Source organism: Chlamydotis macqueenii, chromosome W (assembly GCF_036417535.1).
Source record: "Chlamydotis macqueenii isolate bChlMac1 chromosome W, bChlMac1.mat, whole genome shotgun sequence".
NCBI lineage: Eukaryota > Metazoa > Chordata > Aves > Otidiformes > Otididae > Chlamydotis > Chlamydotis macqueenii.
Window position 1 is genome coordinate 570,069 of NC_141592.1, and position 23,676 is coordinate 593,744.

General features: G+C 42.6%; 2 protein-coding genes across 3 annotated transcripts in view; one reads left to right on the forward strand and one right to left on the reverse strand.

Annotated features, from left to right (window-relative positions):
- Positions 1-4,815, reverse strand: part of MALT1 (MALT1 paracaspase) — a 34,275-nt gene extending 29,460 nt beyond the window's left edge. For both annotated transcript variants that reach the window (XR_015261366.1, XM_086769759.1), the window contains exons 1-2: positions 4,655-4,815; positions 3,039-3,205 (exon numbers count right to left, since the gene is read on the reverse strand). Coding sequence is in view for 1 of the 2 variants with exons in the window: in XM_086769759.1 (XP_086625885.1) it covers positions 3,039-3,205; positions 4,655-4,815 (328 nt within the window). In the remaining variant the exon portion in view is untranslated. The remainder of the gene's footprint in view (positions 1-3,038; positions 3,206-4,654) is intronic.
- Positions 4,816-16,106: 11,291 nt separating this feature from the next.
- ALPK2 (alpha kinase 2) overlaps positions 16,107-23,676 on the forward strand; it is a 28,539-nt gene continuing 20,969 nt past the window's right edge. The window contains exon 1 of the mRNA XM_010126658.2: positions 16,107-17,477. Within this exon, the coding sequence (XP_010124960.2) occupies positions 16,110-17,477 (1,368 nt within the window). The 5' untranslated portion in view covers positions 16,107-16,109. The remainder of the gene's footprint in view (positions 17,478-23,676) is intronic.

Genomic DNA, 23,676 nt, shown 5'->3' on the forward strand with positions numbered 1-23,676 from the left:
TATTTTTTTTCCAAGGTCAGTCTAATTTCTCCAGTTTTGGGAGAAAGTAGTTCCTTCTTTATAGTTTAATGAAAACACACTGCAGAAGCTGAAAATGTAGCCTGGTACAGAAGCAGTATTCCAGATTACTAGGGGAACAATCTTACAGAACAGTATAGAGTAAAGCAGAAGCTCTTAACATCTCTTAAGAAAGTAGTTGAGAAAAACAAATTATCTGAAAGATTAGTATTTTGCACTCCTTAGAAGCATTAACAAGTTCTAAGAAATCTGATTCATAATTTCTTCACAGTTTCATTTATTTTCCTGGAGTTCATTCAGCACCATACAGCTATTTCCTGCAAGCACCACAGAACTTAATGGTTCAAGAAGAAAACCTTCTGGCTCAACTTTCTGAATGGTTACAAAGATACACAAATACTTCTTCGATTTTCCTTGGAAAATGCAAAGCTCGAGATTTACCACGGAGGACGGCAAACTGACATTTACAGTTACCAGACTTTGAAACGTGCAGTGCAAGTTAAGTACTCATAATCTTAACTATAATCCAACTGTTACATTCCTAGCTTACACACTGGTAAACATTTTCAGTCACTTCTAGAAACTCGGCCTCAATTACTCACATTCAGATTGAAGTGCCTAAACCGCCGCAGTAAGAGACCAGCCTGCAGAGGAAAAACACCTCTTTGCTCTTGTTTCAGCCACCACAACTCAGTGAGGTTGCACAAGGACCAGACTGTAATACCACAAATTGCATATTAAGCTTTTTTTCCTTCTTAGCCTGGGAGAAAGTTCTTCACATTTCATTCATTTACACCAAGTTCACAATGTGACAAGATGAAAAAAAGGGAAGAAAAAGGAAGAGAGGTGACCCAGGGAATAAGATGCCTAGGCTTTCTCACTGTCAAAAACAAGACGTTTTAAAGTTATTACTATCACTATTTTGTGTCTTTATAGAAAGATCTTCTAAGGAGTTAATCCAGTGTGACAGGAAAGTCTCTAAGCTCTGAGAGGCAAACAAATTCTGGAACTTGTTTCTGGGAGACTATGATTCTCCAAGAGATCCTTTGTATTGCTGCAAACAAAGCCATGCCCCAGCTTGTAACACCACCTCTCTGCCACAAAGGTACTGAAGTAGTACCACTGCCAAAACAGACCACCAAGCAGCATCAAAGCTGTACCCTCACTAACCAGTATGCTCACAGGCTCACAAAGGTTTGTGTCTTTTTAACTGCACCAGACAAGCTGGTAGAAACCAAACTAACAGTTATAGAGATCTTACATTAAATAATGCTGTTCCTAAAAGAACTTCAGCAACTTAAGCTCTTTTTGGTGTATTAGAACAAACTGGCAGTTACAACTTTGTATTTTCACTTCAAGCATCAACCACCCCCGAACATTTAAATGAATGCACCACTAATATCAAGGCCTATGACTTCTTTTTAAATAGTTTAAAATTCTTTTTAACATAAACTTTCTTCAAATACCCTTTGCTTTGGTTTCCCTTGGTTCCAGTTTCTCAGTCTCTGTGAAGCTACCCAGTCCTCCTTAGAGGAGGCTGAATCTACTATGGATCACAATGTTCTGCAAGAGATTAATTTACAACAAGACCATCTCTGCAGTTCCAAGAAGTCTTGACAAAAGTCTACTTACTGGCTTCTCATCCTCAATACAAGGATATTTTAGCTATCTATCCAGTTCCCTAATTGATACCACTATCTCACAATTGTGCTACGTAGCAAGTTCCGGTTTTACTCAGGATTTAGGCTTTATTATGTATTTCAGAACCTAACTTGACTGACAGCCACACAAAAAAAAAATCCTCAGTTCAACAGTGGTGATACTTAGGAGGATCACAGATCAAGCAAACACAACACTGGCTCCATGCAGGCACTCTGCAGTACAAATGTGACTCAAGACCATTCTTGTTTTCAGTACTCCTCTGGTAACCACCATTCGGAGAACAGCAAAAAGGAACAAGCATTCACAGTGCAGGACAGCACACTACCGCCTATGCCTCCACCTCAACTCCTGCCCCTGCGAGGGCAAGCCACTCACACTGATGTAACACCAGTTCCCTCTCCCCTCCAAGCCTACAGTGGTCTACCTCAGCTAGACTAAGCTATCATGTAACTCAATCGCACCTCATTCAACACACTGTGGTCCTCCTAGTACAATAAGAAACAGCAGCCTTAACTAGATGGAACGCCTGCAAAATATTACTATAATTTACTTTAAAAGTTACAAGGTTATGTTAACAATGGTTCTCAGCCCATAGCTGCTTTTCTCACACTGTCTAAAGAACTGCACAGCTATCAATATGGCAAGGAGCTTGCTAGTCTCATTTCCACTCCCTGCTCTAAAGAGAAGCCTTTTTAACTTCCTAGTAGGCTGAATTTCACCACATCCTTAAGGAGGAGAACAGAAAAAAGGGCCCTCGTTTTGCACTACAGCAAGAAGCATTTGGTGTACGTGGTCTTACCCATGCATTCCCTTGCCTTGTCCCACTTCTAGACTTTTTGTGAAGAAGCAAGCTGAATGCGTTAGCAGAAAATAATCTAGTTCTATCCTAAGTTAGTCTGTTTTTCTGTGCAATTAGCAAGTTGGACTGGATCCAATACGCACCAGAACTGGCACTAACTGGACCCTTCCCCTTCAGTTAGGGTAAGCTATGAAATGCAGTTAACAAAACCTGTAGCCCGAACAGATGGCTTGTCTTTCTGTGTCAACCATTTCAGTTCTATAAGCATCTCCCAAAGGCATAGCTTGACACAACACCCACGTCACCAGAGGAAATGGCAGCACCTGTCATATCCACGCAGCCAAGTCCAAGTCTACAGCAACAGTGCATTAAGCCTGCTTATCTACTTGGCTTAGTGTTAATCTCAGACACATATAAGCCAATTACAATGGTAATCATATGAATGCCAATTACTAGAATTCAGACACTAAAGATCATTTTACTTACTGTAGAAAACAAATACCTCAGTGTTTCCAGTGTAAAATGCACAGCTGCCATGAAAGCAGAAACCAGAACTGACCTGAATGGCTGAGGCACTGGAGAGCCTCCGCATGCTCCAGGGCCTGCAAGAACTCCACAAGCTCCAATACAGTGCAACCACGATCTCCCAGCAGTTTCAGGAGACTCCAGCTGGGACTTCCTTCTGGCTCCAGCACTTGGAGGGAACACTGCTCTAAATCCAGAGGGCTACAAAATAATACGAGAAAGGCATGGCATAGACCTTCTTAGTACTTTTTCCTCAGAAAGGAGCCAAGTTTAAAGTCACTTGTAGACAACAACAACAAAAAAAAACCAAACCCCCAAACCAACACAACAACAACAAAAAAGAGATGGGAAATTCCTATCTGATCTGAACATATTTTTACAGTATTTCCTTCAAGTTTCAGGAAATCGGAGGTTATACAGCAACACCTCCACAGACAGAAAGTGGTATTAGTGAGTCGCATGCTACAAAACAAGAGATGCTTGCACCTAACAATTCTGACCAAACGTATTAAGAAATCTTCTAATTTTCACTTTTTAAAGTCTCAGCAGAAAAACAAGTAGAGCACCTTTCATTTTCATGTGCCTAATTCAGAAGCGGTAAAGAGTGAGTCAGAATCTAACTTGAAAGTCCAGGAAGGCTTTGATTTCCAGAGTAGTTCTTAAAACAAGTAACTGCTGCAGCTTAGCTGACACATACATCTGCTGCCTCGGTGCAGTTAACTGCTGCAGCTATAAACATGCATCATTTTAAATTTTGGTGTTACTTCTTTATGCACTTTGAATCACAACAGATTAAAATAACACAGATAATAAGGAAATGAATACAGCTACAGAGGGAATGCAAGTTTACGCAGTGCCACTAAAAAGACTCATCAATGTTTCTTTCATTGAATCACACAGCCATGCAAACCCGTATCAGGTAGGCCTTCATAGTATTTTACCGGGTAATGTAGAGAAAGAAATACAGCAACAGGCCCTACAGAGGTGCGACTTGCACCCCGTTACTTCGCCGCGGGAAGCCCTCAGGCGGGACGAGGCGATCACCTCGCGGGGTGCGGGAGAGGCGGGCTGCGTACCCCGCACCCTGCCTGCCCCAGCGCGGGCTGCGCCCAGGGGCGCGCCCTGCCTTCGGCGGAGGTGCGGGCCGCCGCACGGCCACCGCAGCCGGGTGACTCTGCGCTGGGCCACAGAACACCCGCCGCAGTCGGCTGCCGTCCTTCGCTCGAGTACAAAGTTACAGAGGAGCTGGTAAGCAACGACAAACCCACACCCGCCTCACCATGGCCGCCCCGCCGCCGACCTCAGGACCGACCCGGCAGGGCCCGGCTGCTCCCGGCAACGGATGCGCTGGAGCGCGGCCTCAGGGGAGGCTCCGGGAGGGACCCCGGAGCGTCCCCGACACTCGACCCCGCGGTGGCACCACGGCCTCAGCCTTCGCTCTGCCACGACGTGCGGCCCCTCCGCCCGGAGCTGCGCCACCTGAGCCCCACAGCTGCCCCGCTGCAGGAGCCGGCCCCCTCCACTCCCGCAGGCCCCCGCCGAGGCCCTTCCCGCCCCTCGCGCACCCCCGGGGCCGCGGGCCGCCGCCTTGCAGCCTCCCGTGCCAGCTGCCGCGCTCCCCGCGGGCCCGCTCCCACAGGCCGCCCTCACCTCAGCCGGACCCTGCCTCGGCTCCCCGCTCGCTGCGCCAGGTCCCGCCAGCCCTTGCCGGGCGCTGCCCGGTCCAGCAGCGCGCTGAGCCTCCGGAGCAGCGGCTCCGCCAGGCGGCTGAGGGGCAAAGACCCCGGCGTGCTCCGCACCGGTTCCGACATCGCCCCGCTCCAGCCTCCCCGCCGGCTGCGAGCCACGGCCCGCCCGGGGCGGTGCTCCCGCCCGGAAGGACGCGCGGAGCGCAGCCGCACGGCACAGCCCGCCCGGGGCGCGGTGCGGCGGGGTGGCTGTTGGCCTCGCGCGCGGGGCAGCTTCCCGCCATTTTTGAAAGGAGCTTCGCCATGTCCGTGCCTGCGGGGCCCGTGGCCGCTCGGAAGGGGAAGGTCTTCCCCTGCTTCCCGGCGCTGCTGACAGCGGGGGGGGAACCGGCCGACGTTTTGTTTTACCCATTTTGAAATGGGAAAGCGGAGCCTCCGTCTGACTTTGAGGCTGAGACCTGCCGCCAGTGCGGGCAGCTGGTGCTGAGGCCAGACGTGGCCAGAGAGCCGGGAGCAGCTCTCCCGCGAGAGGGAGAGGAGTCGTGAGGGGTATTAAACCAGGCAAAAATCATACCACACTGGGGGCAGGGGTCTCGCTTTGAGGAGAAACGGTGTTATCTAACTGCAGCCAACACAGCCATGGACTCCTCGGTGACACCTGCCGTCCCGCCCGTGTGCTCTCAGTTCCCAGGCACACAAGTGCCCGGCCTGAGGGGTCAGGGCCCTGTGTGTCCTGTAGTGGAGGCGAGGAGGCACTGCTGGGGAAGAGTCTCCCAAGGAGAAGTTGCCACAACTGCTCGCGATCACTGCTCCACGTGAGTGTGGCCATGATCTAAGGGGAATTCTCATCTTTCTGAAATTACTACTTGCTCAGAGTAGACTGAAAGTGCCTTAGAAAGTGATTTTCCATTTTTAATCTGATGAAGCATTCAAATGTAGCTACTTGTATTTCTGCAGTATTTCTTCACGTGACTGCAAGCTTGCCTTGCTTTCCCAGTGAGCAGGCTGGCAGTCAGGCGGCTGCAGTAGCACAGCACTGAGACCAAGCTAATAGGCATTGCGGTTCCGTAGAGTCTGTTGTCTCATGGGCTGCATTGCACTAGTCAAGATGGGCTTACACCTGCTTGGAGGTGCACATCTGCCTGCAGAGCAGATGACAGTATAGCATCTCTCCTGACTTCTGTGGGGTCCAGAATCTCTGAAAAACAAGCTATTTAGTTAAACTTGACTTGAAGAAATTCCATTGAGTGGCTTTTTCCTGCATCATTAACTGATAGTTTATTTCTCCTAATTTAGGTGCGAAACCAACCTGCATGGCAAAACAGATACAGGTAAGACAGTGAATTTGACGTCCTGATGATATGTAGTTCTCCACAGCTGGGTATGACCTAGCTGGCAGAAAATCAGGCAGGTGCCTTTCACACACCTCAGCCTATGGTCTGTGCTTGTTGGGTGTCTTCCTACAATGATAAACAGTTGAATTAGCTCATGTTGAATATGGTTTGAAATCCTGGCTCTCATTTCTTTGAGGACTATTTTGACTATTAGGCTATTGTATAAAACGTAGATATACCTGCTGCTATTTCTGAGTGAAGGTGGTGGCACGTGCTATATTTATTGCTGAACGCACCAGTTTCCTATCTGGGTCTAGATAACACTGGGAGCAAGAAGTATTTAGCACCGTAATATCTCATAACCAGTTTTAGCTGTGATTTCAGCAAAATGCTTAAGAAAAAAACTTGGCACAAAACTTGCTTTTTAGCCTTTTCTAGATCCCTTGAGCAGAGAGTAGTTTGTGCAATTCATTCAAGTTCTTCCTCTGTGAAACTTGGCTTCTTGGGTAACAGGAGTGGGAATACTCCTGTATTCCCAATTAATTACTTCAATAATTACTTCAGGATTCACTTATTTGCCTTTGAGGAATATGAATCATTCAGTGAATTTTTATGTCGTGATTGTTAAAAGTTCAGTACCCACCTTTGGTTTCCTCAGCAGAAATCGGATTGCTGATTTTCTCATGTTCAGCAGAACTTTTGTGTGCTTAACTTCAAGCAAGTAAGAAATTTCCAATGTGCTTAGCAAAGCAGTTAAGAAGACTTAAGCATGTGCTTTAAAAAATAACTCAGTGCTTTATTATGAAAAGCTAAGGCCAACACTTCCTCTCTCTCAGGGCCATGAGGAAATTCCCGTGGACTTCTATGGAAGTAGGATGTACCCTCTCATCACTGCCAACTCTCGCTCGCTCGCTCTGTCTGGCTGAGGTTTTCCTAGGAAGAGCCATCTGCTGCGTGTAATGAAATAGTCTCTCTTAAAAGTCAAACTGCTCTGTGATCAGACTCACTATACTAAGGTCACACTAGCAAAACAACGCCGAAGCTTTCAGCTAGCTTCTCAGCTCTGAAACAGCATGCCTAAATTAAATGTCTTTTGTCTTGTAACACAGAGTCAAACCACAGCCTGGCCCGCTTCTAGAACTTAAAGAAAGAGCACTCAAGGGTAAGTGCACATTTGTGGTTTGAGAGGTAAATTTGTTTATATTTTCAAAATTACTGTTTATAGTGTTACTGAACACGAATGTGATTTGTTATTTGCTTCTGCTATAGTAATTTTTGCTTGTCCTGATAGATTTTTTTTTAATGCATGTTGCATTTAGAATTCTGCTAAATGTTTCTGAAATTACACTCTGATACTGTTTCCACTGAGTTTCAGCAAGACAAACAAGATTGCAAAAATCATACGACAGCAAGCTTCCTTCTCTAGAGAATGTGTAAGTGATACTAGGTGTCCTGAAATACGCATTTTATTCTTTCTAGGTATATATTGCATGGCCTAATACTCATTAGATAACAATTTCCTCCACTCCTGAGAAAAAAATCTGGTCACTTGGTAGCATGAAGATGATTATCAGGCTAGATTCATGAATTGCTTGTGCTGACGGTGTCAGATGCTTGACAAATGTTAAAAATAGATTAAGACAGATCAGTGTTAAGAGTTGTGCTGTGATTGCTTATTTTAATTGCTCTATATTAAGGTCCTTGTTAGAGATACGCAGAGCTAGTAATTTCTTCTTACATTTAGCCAAGGCATTATAGCTGTGGGTTTTCTTTATACCGTGGTGCTGTTTACAATGGGTAGTACACTACTATAAAAGTTGTCGAAAAGCCTCCAATGTTGGAAGTTGAAGAAACACAATATATCCCAGTATATTTGGCAAGGACATATTTTCTAGACGTCTGCTCTTCGAACAGCCAAAATTTCATTGATAGTTTTCTTACCCAAGCCTTATTATTACAATAGACATATGATAATTTGTTTAGATAATACAGCATTTTGCTAGTTTGATTGCTGACATTACATGCTTTTCGGCAAATATGCTGCTCTAAATGTTTGATTTCACTGCTGTGTCTTGAAGGATTTATAGAAGAATAGTACAGTTATAGTTATTGTTTGTGTTCCAGCATTAGGGATTGCAGACAGAAGTGACTGAGGCAGAACTACTGTGAGATACAGAAACAAATGGAAATCATCATTGTAGATCCTTGTTTGCATGGGTTCCCACTACTCTTATGCCATTAAATGTTAAACTCTGTATTAAGCAAACTACTGTATAAATACGTACTATAGCCCTATTGTGAATAGAGTTCACAAAGTTAGAATTGAATTCAGTTTTTGTTGCCTTGGGGATTTTAGCTTGTACAAAGTAACAACATTTAGGAAGTAGGCATGATCACAACTTTTTTGGAAAATGGTTTTATGGCTGTCTGGCACAATCCCTTTGGAAGGCTTGTCCAGACTAAGAGTGAAGGAAAGCAGATCAGAAATTTCATGTGGAATTTGATTCCATCAGTACTGATAGATGCATGGAAGAAAAGAGAATCACAGAAACATACCAGTGTTGATGGAACTTTGAAAGGAAAACTTTTAATAAAAGCTTTGATTTCTGTTAAAGGAGAAGTTTAAAAAGAGAACATGAAAACAAGCATTTAAATATGGCAAAACATTTATGGCAACCTTTTTGAAAAAAAAGTTGTATGTTTCCAATTGTAAATATAAATATATTGCACATATTTCTATACAGGGAATATAACACCTCATTTAAGAAACTAAAACTGGTGTGTAATGTCTGTGTTTGTTGTTTAAGAGGAAAAGCCTATGGTTGTTTTTTTTTTTTTTTGGAAGAAGAAAAATGCTAAACTTAGAAATTTGCTACAAATTAAAAAATCTCTGTTGGGATGTGCCTTGGATGAGGAAGTGAAAAAAAAGTACGTGTTCCCACATGCAAAACAGTTGGCAGGCTGGGAACGGGGAGCGGATGGAATTACGGCTGCTGATTTCTTAGAGGAATGTTGCAGCTATTCAAACCGTATGCAAACTCTTTGCAAGGAAATTAAGACGTCTTTGAGAAATATTCCAGGGAGAATGGAAAGGGAATTAGCATTAACCTTGGGACATAACTGCATTTAAGCAGGACACTAAGATTTCATAGGCGGCTGGGAGACAGGATGTGTATTATACGTACGGTGGTTCTGGAAGGGATCTGTAAGGTTATTTGAGTGATTAGGCCTATGACGTCTTTGTGTCTGTGCAAACCAAGAGTCAGAGTCATAAAAACGCAAGCAACCCACGAGTCAGGGTCATAAAAACACAAGCTTTGTTAGCAGTCATATTTCATTTTAAGCTACTTTTGCTACTGCATTTTTTTTGCTATGCAAGCTATTGCAGTAAATGTTATTCTTCCAGTCCTTATACATATGCTCAGAATCACTGTGATTTTCTGTCTGGGGTATGTGGCTTTTCATGCCTAATCTTAAACAGTACAGTCGTATTTGCTGACAAAAATGCACATGAAGTCCTGTTTCCTTGACCACTGTAGAAATCAATAATAACATATACAAGCTTTCTTGTGGCCAGCACTTCGCCCTAAACTTTCCTGTTTATGTCTAGAGACATACTGGAGATTCCTTTCTGCTTTTTTTTTTTGTTATTTCTGTTCTGCTTTTGCTGCTTTTTCTCCCTTTAATCAATATAGTATTTATACCATCCTGTTGTCTGTGCCAACTTTCTGATTGGATCTGCATAGTGTATGACTATTTCTGTTCATCATAAAGAAAGGTTTTGTGATTGTTAGTGTTTTGGTTTGGAGATTTTTCATGTTTATCTTAAATGAAGCTTAATTATATCCTCCAACTTTCTTTGTGGTTAAGCTACCTGCCAATATAACATCTCTGTACAGGGATGTATGAAAATGTATATAGTAAGCCCAGGCAAACGGAGAAGGAGCTATTGATAAATCTAGAGTTTAGTAGGATAGTCTAGGGGATAATAATTGCTTTACCAAAAGAGCAAATCCAGATCCCAAAGTTTATAGCTTGTGGACTGAGGTGATAGTAAGAAACTCTGCTGGCATTTGGGAAGTTTCTTGTCTCAGACCAAGTATCTCAGAATAAACAATGAGGCACATGAGCAAATACTCCACTGACTTCCTAAACAAGATCAGTCTGATGGAGAAGTGTTAAAAGAATAGATGAGCAGATGGTATTATGCGTTCATCCACACCCTCCTCATATACACATATGTACAAAGGAGAAAGATTGTGCTTTCTGTATGTAGGTTTGTGTGTAGAAGTTCAATGGAAGTTAATCCTTGACCTGTTAAGCAAAAGGGATCTGCCAGATGTTGTGTGGGCCCACAAGTATGGACGATGGCAGATAAGTTCCTGAAGGCATGGTCTGCGTGATCTGAGGTTGTTAAAAAAACACACGTTATAGCTATCAATTTTTCTTGTGTTTTCAGGTATCCTAGATCCAGTGTCAAGCTGGTATAAAGAGACCAAAATATTAGTTGATGGAAGGATGAAATGGGGGAATATCAGTTCCATTCCTCCTGCGTGTTTAGCTAAGATAACCCTTCATGTGGGCTAATGTAGTTTCTTCTTTCCCACTCCTTTGCGCTGCCGTGGGCGTAAAGCGGGGCGTTTGCAGAATGCGTACAGCCGTGTTTATGCACTGGTGTAGAGCTTTTAACCTACCTAGACAATGCTTTGGTTGTCAAAGCACATTTACATACGTCAGTTGTGCTGCAGTACTATACAAGTTTTAGGCATTGATCAGGTGTCCATTGTGCCGGGCAGCATGTGAACAGACAGCGTGGTCTTGTGTGGTTGTGATAAGGGGGGACACAATGCATGAGTGTAGACTGACAGGTCCTGTGAAAGAGGGGAGGGAGCAAGTGCATCCCAAAGATAGGAATAAATCCTATTGAATAACAGGAAAATTAATGGCCACTTTTAAAGTTTAATCAGATTGGTATATTTTTATCAGCTAAAAAATTTTTGCTGACATTAGCATTAAGCCCACAGTTCCTTCTGAAATCATTAGAAGTGGCTTTGGGTCCACCACCTAAAATGGCTGTTACTAAAGATTAAACTCATTTAAACATTATTCCTTCCACGTCGAAGTGTAATTTTTCAAAAATGTTTTGATCTCAGTTGGAATAAATTATCAACTATTGAACATTTTTTATTTTAAAAATAAGTTTCAAATAGGGACAAATGTTAGCATTTTAATGAAAATAAGTTGGAACAATAAATTTTTTTTTAAAATTTAGAATTGGAATTTCAGATTATTTTTTTCACTATGAATAAATTTTTCAAAACCAGTATGAAATTATGACAAAGTATGAATTTAAAATAAAAAAGCATTTATTTTCTGAAAAAATTATTTGAATTTCTTTTATTATATATTTTCCTGGGAGAAATATTGAGTGATTGTTTTAGCCATTTTGATGCTTTTTCCAGCTATTCTTTTGCATAATATTATTTGAATCTGGTTGTTTTTCACGAACAGTTTGATTACGTCCTGCTGTAACAAGATTTTGGTGAAGCATCTACGAATGTCCTTACTGCCTGTTGCTGCCTTGTTAACCTGACCGTTCCAGGTTTTCGTCAGTTCTGTATTTCTCCTAAATGATATCCAGCCACAGTTCTCAGGTTACCATTTTCATCCTGCTGCCAGCTTTGTTTTCCCTTATTCTTGGTTCCTAGGGCATTAAGCTAAGGCAGTATCAGACCCCGGTGATATGCCTGTGATTTTCTTTGTGAGAGTAGAGTCAGACCTGAGTGATGGGTGGAGAAAGGGGAAAGGGGAAGCCAACATGACCAGGGATAGTGAAGGTGAAATTCGAGCTGTGGCTGCTCAGCAGTGATAAGTTGTGACTGAGGAATGATTTATCATGGAGGGCAAGAAGGCCCAGCTGCAGAAGGGGTTAAGCTGGCTGGAAGCAAGAATACCAGAGATGCAACTGCCCTGTAGGCCCTTGGTGGTAAGAAACAGCCACTGCAGCCATCCTGCAATGTGAGCACTCGGGGGCCACCTTTGGGCGGCAGAGCTGGGCTCCGAGCTGAGGCACCCATGCAACTGCTCACAGATTGGTGCTAGTGCAAGGAATAGGCTGCTGCTGATCTCTGCAGACTCCTTGTAGAACTGTTTGTGGCAGTAGGACTCTGTACAATGCATTGTTCATTACTTTTTTTTTTAATTTAAACACAAATGTGTGTTTAGTTCACCTCAAGGGGTACCATAAAAATTCCTCCACTGTTCTGATCAGTAAGAGATGGAAAATATGTTTACGAACCATTAGAGAACCAAAACAGGCACCTTTCTTACCATTACCTGCTACAAACCAGTGCTGTTGATTTCTCGTACATGGCTCTGCTTCGCTGTGCTCCTGTCATTAGCTAGCAGCTGGTTCATCAAGTAGCATCATTGGTTTCCAGAGCAGGACTTGAGACAAGCAGCCGGAATGCACTTACGTTTATACATTTAAATGTTCTCTTATCTTCTTTTCACCAAATGTTGAAAACCCAGTTTATTAGGAATTGAGCTTCTTTTCAGGTTGCTAGTCAATGGCTGATGGTGAGTTATCATGACTTCCCATTAATCTTTCCTCAGTGAATTTCATTATGCGTCTTTTATCACAAGTTTTCTTGAGGAGCTGAGAGGGTATTATACTAACAGTTCTCTTTCCAATTTCTATCTAAATTTAATAATTGAAATTATGATTTTATCTAGTGTCTTGTATTTTCTCCTCAGATTTAAAAAAAAATAATGTCTCTTTATCTTGGGTGGAAAAAACAGCATTTATTGCAGTTTTCCTCTTGGAACATTATTTTGCTTTAGTTTCCATTGTTGGATCTGACAAAATGCACAGCAATCTAATCTAATTTTCATATCGAGAAATCTGACAGCTCTTTTCCCCTTGATGTCAAAATGCAGCTGAACTAAGATAATGATAACTGTATAGTACAATTGCTTTAGTAGGGAGTATTCATGAGTCAATCTGCATTTTAAAAATGTTGCCGAGGCTCGTTTCAGCTGGGAAAATTACCATGCTTTTAAAATAACTATTTATTTTAAAATAAAAAGAGGAAAGAGGCATCTGGTCTTCTGAAAAGCAAAGATAAAAGCAGATTTGAAAGAATGCAACAGGGAACATTAAGCAAATACATGTTTAAGAGGGGACGAGTGAATGCTGGGGGGTAATTCCATGGCAATGTGATAAAATGGGTGAGGAAAAGATTAATCTCTAATGCTCCACTTTTTCCTGTTAAATATTTATATTTCTTAGAGTAGAAATGGAAAGCAAAATGTGATCAGAGATCTGAAAGGCTGAAGATAATGGGATCTGATGCCTTTTTTCTCCAGGTTCTTGTTGCACGCATGATCTAGATTGTAGTTCAAAGGCCATCAGTAGAGTATTGGCCCAGGGCCAGTCGACAGGTGTCCGCATTAATTAAGGCCACTACAATATGCACTAATTGCCCTCTTCTTGGCATCTTCAGCAGGGAAGCCCATGTTACGAGAGCTTTTGAACTAGACTGCTTCTCAGGCTCAAAGCTGGTAGTCTGAGGAAGCAATCCGGGTCAATGCAGGGCCTCCGCGGGGAGGAGAGGAGAGGGAGAGGGTTCAGTACCTTTGATACGAGGAGTAAGAAGTGGGAGAAGGTATGAGAAGGCAGTAGAGAGGCAACGTGTTTTGTCAATTTAATCTTGGAATAAATCGGCAAAGGTCCGGTAGACAAGGACATGGAGGCCAGCAGTAAAGGATGGTTTGACAGTCAAGCGTGATGTGCCACGAAAGTATATCATCAGCTCGGAGGTGTAGCTGCGAAGTTGCCAGAAGACAGAAGATTACGAAACAGGTTTCCAGCAGTGCAAGCCAGCCTAGCTAGAGATGCTTTGCAGCGTGAAACTAAGAGGGAGAAACACACACTGCTGTATAGAGTGTTGCTGACATACAGAAGGTTTGAGGTTATCCACACAGGACGTACAGGGTAGGAAGCTGTGTGCAGGCTTCCTTACAGCAAGGCTGCTGCAGCTCCATGCCCATGTGTCCAATCAGTGCGGCTGAGCACGTGTACTCGTTGGGCGGGTGCACGTGCGGATGCAACACACATATGTTGTATGCTGGGAGAGGGTGCTGGTCTGCTTCCCCTGTCTGCTGTTCTTCTTCTGCACTGCTTTGTGTGTATGGAGTCAAACTGTTTGTCACACAACCTAACACTGTCTCTTATAGTATCCTTCCTGTTGATCACCTTCTCTTCCTGCTTTTCTCCTCCCAGGTAACTTTGTGGAAAAGATGTCTGTGGCAGAGTTTGCCCAAAGGAAATGAAAATATACCTAGCTGCTTTGTGCTCTTTACATGAGAGGCAGATTCCGAGCAAGCCATGGAAGCCCCTTGCTGCTTAGCCATTAAGCTCTAATCTAGCTCCCACATATTTTCTTACTGACTTTGATCATTGTCTGCGGTGGACTGACACAAAGCTGGGTGCTGACAGCTCCAGTGACTGCTCTGCTTGTGGTCCCGCAGGGAGCGGATAGAGCGCTACAGAGTGGTCGAAAGGGCGTCGGGAAAGGTTGTGCTAGGGGGCTGGTGGCTGGTGATCTTGCAGCCAGGAGAGACACATTAGCTGAAAAAGGTCACAATGGGAGAAGCTGAGAGAAGGAAAAGGAGAATGAATAGAGGTGTCCTTAGATTGCTTCATCAGCTTAGCAGGATGGCAAGAGTTTTTCCTGCTGTTCTTCATGTCATACCAGTTCTGTGAATGAAAATAAGTCACTACTCTTCAGAGCTTTTAGTCTGACATCCTTCATGAGGTCAAATTTACTTGAAACTCAGTTCTGCTACACTGCTTTTCCTGATGAGGGGATGCTTGGATGGTGGAAGAGTCCTGTTGTGATTAGCGTGGGTACCTTGTGGTGAAGAATGACCCAGAGTGCCTTTAATAGTATACAAAAACATCTCAAGTGTCTAAAATACCAAGGTTTGGGAATGCTTAGGAAACAAGTTTTTTTTTTTTTTACAGGAAGAGAGAGATGGTTCCATATTTATTTGCATTAGGTTAATGGAGGCCTTTATGTAAATTCTGCATTGCCACACCATTTTGCTACTGCACAGCTGTTTGAAAGTAAGACTCAATAGGAACAGGAAATTGAAGCTAACCAGCCACATTTCATTATTCTCGCACCACAGAAATTACAAACACCAAGCCAAAGTACAATAGAATTGCTTTCAACAGAAATAGCCCTGTAAGATCTAACCAGACTGATTATTCCAGGTATTTCTACAAACAGATTTTGGAATTTATGTCCCTATGATGCTGATTCAAGGAATAGCCTACTGTTGTGCCGATGTGACTACCAAACCAGCAGATACTTGGTACCTGTAGAAGTAATGTACATGTGAAAATTTGCATTGTCCGCATATTACTGTTTGCATGTAGAAATGTCTAAAGGAGATGTGTGAAAGCCTATTTTTGTGTATGTGTAGGCATGCTTAAAAATTTGTTTTCCTAGCACGAATCACTCCAGACAGTTACACTGTGTTGCCATTAAATGTCATTGCATAGATAGCTGGATTATAGTTACTGCTTTAATGTTTGATCTTGATTTTTGAATATTGGTTTCTCTTTTTTGAAAAGGCTTGCAACTATGTGTCAATTGAGCACTCTTTAGAAAATATGGATACCCATTTTAGAAGTAATTTAAAACCACATTTATTTTATTTGCAGGTGCACAGCACAAGATCTGCACTTTATTGAAGAGTACCAGGAAACAGTTTGACAGCTAGAATGACCTGCTCTTCAACTTTTGTTGAACTGGAATCAGATACAAAACCCCAAACTTCCCCAGAATCCATTGTTAACCTAAACGACAATGCGGGAGACTTCAGGGTAAAATGAGAAGAACGAGAAACATTTTGCATGACGCAAGAGTTACCCCTGTGAAGGTGACCCCATGTTGATCTCACCAGATTCTGACTCTTTAAAAATCAGTGGTTTACTGCCTGAAAAACTCAGAAAAGCAAAGTATTGTCTCAGTTTGAGAAATCCCACAGACACTTGCCTAACAAGAAGACAACATGGATATAAAAAATGTATTTAAAACCCAGGAAAATAATTCCTGCCTAAGGGATTTGTCAGAGAATTTTGATGACTTAATTAATTTTAACAATATGTTCAGTGTCACTGGTGGAAAAGCAGAGAAGTACTACAGCAGACAGGTGCATTCCTGCCCTACAAATGCCATCAATTATCACACAGACAACTGTTCCCTTAACACGGAAGACTCTGTATCTGGTCACTCTCTGGCAGGTGTCCAGGCATGTAAAGAAACTGGTCTTGGTAGACCTCTAACCATAAATACCCTGTTCACTGAGCAGGCAGATATTCCCATAGCAAATCACAATTATTTTGTAAAAGGTGATTCTGAAAATTCTGCCACTATTCTGGAGATTTATGCAGAGAAAATTCCCAGTGTAAGTGATGACTTTTCTGATGATGACCGAGAGGATTTTGAACGTTCAGACGTGCAGACGGTGCATGAAAATGAAATCTGGAAGAAGAAACTAGAATTTTTATTAGAAAGTGATGAGGAGGATGATTTAAAACTCGGTAAGGATTGTGATGGGTGTGCTTACTTCCTCAGTGAAATGCCTCGTCTGTTCCAAGTGTCAGATAACACTACGCCTATGGATACCACCATTGGCTTCTGTGGTCATCACTCAAAACTCAAAGGAGTAAATGTAAGGAGAGACCCCTCTATGTACAGCCAGTCAACTTTGCAGTCAGAGATGACTCTCGCTGTTGGACACCACCGAGATAAAAGTGCCGGTTTGAAAGACAAAGAAAAGTGTAAAGTGCCTGTTGCATCTGCAGCCATTGAAAATGACCATCCCAGAACTGAAGAAGAAAATAATGGAAGTGGCCACTCAGCTGCAGGTTTCTCAACCGACAAATCGAAGAACAAGGATAATATACGTGCCAAGGCAGACTCCTCTGCTAGTGGCATAGGTGCTTCTTTGGCAAATCAGGCTTCAGAGATGATGACAGAAAACAGTCTGGACAAGGACTTAATAGGTGAAAGCTCATTGCTGCTAGAGGACAGGGGAAGAAATTTGCCGGAGGAAAATGAAAGGCATGTCTATACTTTAACAGAAAGCCTAAGAAGAAACCTTTTAAAGTTATTAAACCCTAAAGAGCTTTGCAGATATGTAAGTAATATAGGACAATCTTTTGAGACTGCAGCAGAGGTTAGGGAGTCCAGTGCTCTGTTTCTCAGTCAGGAAGGCGTCGTTTCAGCACAAATCCCCGAGGAGACAGAAGGCTTGCAAATGCAGGCTGGTTTGTGTCGTATGGAAGAGGCAGATAAAGACTGTCATTGGGAAAGGAAAAGGACTTCGGGCCTGTCTGAGCAAAATCAGATGCCAACTGAAAACGTCTCACCCAGGGTAAGTAAAGTGTTTCTCATTTAATAGAAAGAGCTGTTCTACTGACATGAATGCATTTTATTCCTCTTTGTCACAAAATAATGTAAAATTTAAATTACTTTAGAAGATACTAGTCATGTACTTCTGAATGACAGCTACGGCTGGGAAGGAAATCTGGTTTTGAAAAAGGCTCAAATAAACCATAAGCTGTTCTAATTATAGAGTGAGACTGATAATAGTAAGAGGCACTAATGGGACTCTGGACAGCTGGATAGGGAAATACGATCTGTAGGCTATTGCACAGGTCTTATCAAAGTAGTGCTTCTTTCAACCCAGAAAGTTTCTCAAATACCTACTGTGAGCAGAGAATGTTTTGATTTACTCTCTTTTCAGTTTATACTCAAAGAACAAAATTGTCATCCGCTTATGGTGCTGGAAATCTAAAACAAATCATCAGGGGTTTGCTCTGAATTTATAACGAGGAGGGGAATTTAATCCAGAGAGTTCGTGTTACAGAGGTGAATGGAGCTTTGCGTTTTAAAAATAAAACAATGAAAGAGCCGGATATTCTGGTTGAAATGTGAAAACCAGCTAAAAATAAAAAAGACCGAAAGTGGTACTCTCCATGTACTTGCATATTTTATGCTGTTGGTAGAAGATCAACTAGGGAAATCAGTGTAGTTTTACAGAGTGGTAAGATGCTCCACCAGTTTTCATAAGTGGAAGAACTGGATCATACTTTTTGTTTCATGTAGTAAAGACTCAAGATATATAAATATATATTTGAGTATTAAATGATGAATAATCTTATTATCACCGACTTTACCGATTTGAAGATACATAGCTAATTGTACAGAAAAAAACATTTATGACAAATAAACACATGCTTTTTCCAGTTCCACATGCTTTTCTTCATCTATATTATTTAAGCAAAAATGTCTCCCAGTTCTCTGTAGTAAACTGACTTTAGTCTCACCACTGGGGTGTCTTAAGCAGTCAAAAATAACTGAATTCCTCTGCCCGAAAAACACCCATAAGTTTCTGTGTTTTTATGATACGTAACATTCCAATCACATTTCAGCAGCACATAATGTTCTTATGATGGGCAATACCCCCTATTGGAATTAACCTACTGAGAATTTCTTGGCAGCATGTATTACAATGGTTTGCAAGAGCCATTGTTTCATTTTTTTGTCCAGAGTGCAGTACAATAATTTAAGTCCCAGAACCCTCTTAGCAAAGAGCAGCTGTTACATTACTGTAAGTGCCGTGGCCAAATTTTAGATCTGCTAGTTAGACTCTTGCTACCGGCAGTCAGTATGTATGTACTCTGTTTGTGTGTCTGTGACTAAAATTTTACATTAGATAAAAATTTAGTAGGGAAGAAGTATTGGTGTACACAAAAGGGCTACAGATGAGCACAAACCAAACCCCTGGTTTTAAACACGCATGAATAAAGATTACATTTAGGTGTAGGTTCAAAATTATGTGGTCTTGAAAATGAGCCAAACAAAAGCATCCCATTTGGAAACTACTCTTTATAGCACAAGGGAAATGTGGACAGCTTCTCACAGCTCCCATACAGTAAGCCAGAAACTCCTCAGCAATCTGCTTGTATAACCTAAGAAAGGCAAGAAGGAATCAACCTCCTGTTGCTGCACGCAGGTTTATGTGAAAGTGTGCTGTGCTATTAGCTGGAGGCCAGCATTCGGGACGGCTCTGTCGGGAGCCAGGTGAGGGGCCTGTAGCAAAAACCACAGCTGACCGCTTTTTAAGAGCATTGTGTTTTCCCTCTCCATGTGGTGAATGAGGTCTGCTGAGAGGAACACACAGCTACAGAACCGCAGCACTAATTACCCAAGGATTTACACTTCTCCTCAGTGCCAAGTTGCCTCCAACTTGAACAACCTTTGCAGTCTGTCTTGTGCAGCAGCTGCTGTCTTGAGTGACTTCGCCTTCCATTAGATGGTCAAGGTGGGAGCTCCTGACTCCTCTCATGACCTGGTGGTCTAATCTCAGGTGAAATTCTTTATTTATCTAATGCTTCAAAGCAGCTTAATTAATAATAGGTCCTAAAAGCCAACTGTGCCAGATGTATGATATTACATGCAGTACAGAGAGCCAGGAGGCTTCAAGTTTGCAGTGTGCCGTCATGCAAGAGCCAGTCCCTGTTTAGTGTTCAGCAGCACTCTCAGCAGAAGGTGCTGGTGTCACTCCTGGATTACAGAGCCCATGTCTATGGGCTGCCAAGTGCCAGCAGTGTTGGTGAAATCCTGCTGGAACTGGCAGGTTCAGAGGGATTCCAGGGCATAAGCAAAGTACTTGACGTGTATGCTGATACCCTGGGAAGAATGGCATGTGGTGTTTGTGTATTCTGAGAGCATTTTTTTTTCCTGCTGATTAGATCTGCTGTTCATCCTGCCATTATTTTGGTTTCACTCATATCAGAACAGCCTGTTCTTGTAGAATTTGAGAGCTACTTGGTTTAACCTTCCTGACATAAATTTACATCACTTGTAGATAATTTTCTGTTTTATTGTACAAAAAGGAGGGAAGCAGAACTGACACAGAACTTCCAAGCAATCAGGTAGTCTGGTTGTGCACAAAAAATACTTTGTCTAGCACGTCATACCCTGCTTTTTTAGATTCCAGAGGAGCCAGGATTGCAAGGGCTGCATAGGCCAATGAAGCTGTTCATCTGTTGGGCTGCTGGTCCCGTTCAAGATGTTAGGATGGTTGCTCTCTGCTGTTGTGTCATGTCCTAGAAGCTGCCATGTGTAATGGAGAACTGTGATGTAGCGTGTTTTGTTGTTGCAGCACTCTTAAGTTTAGAGCTCGCTGCTGTGCAGTTAGTACAGAAATGCAGGTGCTCGTCACGTGCACTGCACTCCAGTGCTGTCACGGAGAGGGTGTGTGCTGGGAGCAACATGTGGAAAGATGTGGGAACAGGGTGGAAAGGTAAGAGGGGAAGAAGGAGTTGGGTTACAGAACAAAGGAAGAGCAAAATAAAACTGTTTGAAAGGGTGTCAGAACTGTTATGACAAGTTAACTCTGCCCACGAGGAGTTACCCTGGAACCCAGCAAGCGGTTTCACAGAAGCCAATAAACAGCTGTTGGGAGGGAACTGGTTTAATGGCTGGCTTTGAATACAGAATAGGTGAGGACTTCTGTTCCAAAACAGTAATGAGTAAGAATTACTGTGCATGCCCAACACATAATTTTCAATCAGCTTATAGTTGTTTCATTTTTCGTTCAAATGTTTTTAAAGTACCTCTCTGCCTCTTGTCTCATTTGAGTGAATGGTTGCTGGAAAAAATGAAGACTTTCTGGTTATCTGAGCTCAAAATCTAGTCAGTTATAATTTTTTATGAAACATGAAAACTCTCTCTTGTTGCAACTTGCCACCACTAACAATTCTTCTGCTGGAATTTTGAAAAACCAGTTTGCCTAAATCTGTTTCCTATGACAGAGGAAATTTGGATCCAAATCTCCTCCAACTTGGATTCTTAGCAGAAATTAGATCTCTCATTTCTCGAAGTTTTGCTCTTCATTGGAAAGTTTTGCACTCTATAAAATACTTCAGTAGTCCTTGGATGCAGAATAACTCTCCATCAAGTGGTTAGCATGCTTTGTTTCTGAATATAATATTCATACTATGTGCCACAGATCCAACAGGAGAGCTTGAGAGGCTACGCTTTGTCCTTTCTAATAGGCTACAGTGGTTGGTACATTCAGTCAAAAGGTGGTCCTGTCTCAGGCTTCTGCTCTGAATCTGGCTGGGATGAGAGCTGGACGTTCTCAGGGAACAATCTGAGTCTGAGCAGCGCGCTAAGGGGCAGAAGCAAGCAGAAGAGTCCCAGTCTGAGTAACTAGAGCTCATGCAGGCTGTGATACCAACCCTACTTGTTCCGCAGGATCCACCCTAGCACTGGCAGATAACACGTGTTACGGTTGGCTCCAGGCTTTCCTGGGAGACACGCAAAAAACCATCTGTTGGAAAATCCTTGCCACTTCAGAGCATGGACCCGTGACAGCCGTGCACGGTCAGCCAATTGCTCTGTGTTGTTGTCAAAGGCAGAGAACTCGCTTTCTGTCCTTTGAAATACTGTAGTTCTTATATAACTTCCTATCTTTCTGCCTCTTCAGCAGGAATAGCGGGATGCTAGCAGGATATGCCTGCCAGTAAGCATCTGCAAGAGAAAATATAGCTCATGTCTTTTGTTTCACCTGTCTAAAGCAGTTGAAATAACTACAGGTAGTGAGTTGTTTTAGCTAATCTAAGGCACATGTGCCGTTTAAAGCAGTGTTACTTTAGGAAAGAGGAATTTGAGTGGCATTGCATGAAACAGGGAAGTAGAAAAAGCCACTAAGCTACGGCTGGAGAACACTGTAAACCAAAACCGGTTCCAAATATGGTGTATTTGAGGGAGCTCTGATCCAGAGGCAGCGATATACTTACTGTCTGTATTCTACAGATAGTCTGTTACAAACAGAGGGATATAAATATAATATGGAGACTTTATTTAGAGTGGAGAATTACCTTGCTAAACTATTTCCTCTTAAAAAACAGTGAGAAAACAATGAGGTAAAATGAATCGTCTCATTTCAGAGACGAACAACTTGTTATCATTAACAGAAGTGGTTCAGTTGATCAGGTGAGAGACTGATGTATACATTATCTCTACATTTTGCTTTTAGGCCTACTTTTGTCAAATGCAAGGCAAGGCACTCCATTACAAGCTCTCTTTTGTCATTGTATTTATTTTCCAGCCATCAAAGTGTATGTCTAAACTCTACGGTGCTGCATTTCTATAAACACTGGAGACAGACAGATGCCAACATGGACAGACACACAGATTAGATAGATAGATAAAAGGGTTCTTGAAATAATTAGCCCACTTTCCAGTGGCCTGAGTAGATCTGTCCATTTTCTGTTTCATACCAACAGCAGGTAGGGACTGACTGATCATGTCTCTAATATGCTTAGCAAGGATTCCACAGGTTTTAGTAAAAGCTGTGATTGAGGCTGCTGTGGCTGTAAGAAATAGAAAAATAAACTCTGCTTTCCACATGTTCGAAGGGGAAGTGGAGATGGCAGAAGGAGCACTAGGTCAGACCAAATGCTCAGAACCAACCAAGAAGAGAACTGGAATGGACTGTAGAGACATACCCAGGCTTACATCCCCCTTAACTAGAGAGGGGTGCGTCTAAACTCAAAGACCCAAAGACTGGCATCTTCTCCAGTCCCCAGTGCAGAGCAGATTTGAGCAGGAGACCAAGGCACTGGGAATCCGAGGGGACTGCAGTTGTGGAGCTGAGGTTCCTAGGCTCAGGGCTTCTAGGTAAGTACGCACTGGCCAAGGAGTTTTGAGGACAGTGTGGCAACTGCATGGTGCTTGGGTTGGGAACAGCAGTTAAAGTCATTGACAAAAATTTTGTATATCTCTTCCTTCCCCATTGTTCACAGCGTGTAGTCAGCTCCACATCCTACTCAAGCTGAATGGAGAAACAGAAAGGATGAAAGGAATTCCAGCTGAAGTGGGTGGCTTTTGCAGGAAAGGAAAGCAATATTTACTACAGCCGGTAATCCTTTTACCATGAACTTATGGAAACTAAGAACCTAGTGTCTGAGCAGCCCCTGCCTCTCCCTGAGCACACAGCAACTCATGGGAAATCCTTCATTGCATATCCTTCACTAAGTAACACCACTTGCTCCTTTTCAGAATCGCTTCTCTGAATTACGTGTCTGCCAGCACTCATTGCGCATTTTCAGCTCTGCTGTACCCAGAGGACTCACCCGTTATGTACCACAGTTGTTAATTTCAGCCACCCAGCACATCACTGCAAGCTGACAAATAACTGTGGATGGAACTGGGACATAGGAGGAGAAAAACCAATGCAAAACAGTTATGAAGTTCAGTTTGTGGCTGGATAAAAGCTGAAAAAAATAAAAATGTCTACAAATATTGGTGTTTTTTAAACTCAGTCTGATGTTTTTTAGCATTTCTTCATTTCTGCTGGGATACGTGCAAAGCTTCGGACAACCACTAGAAAGATACAGGGTCAAATGTGCAAACTGATTCATGATGTCCACATTGTTATATCCTGTTAATGGCTAGTTAAAAGGAAATAGTTTTTCAAAGTTGACTCCTAAATTGCTCTCTACATTTAGAGATTATTCTGGCAAATGAATGGCAACCAAAAGCGTAAGGCGTAATTT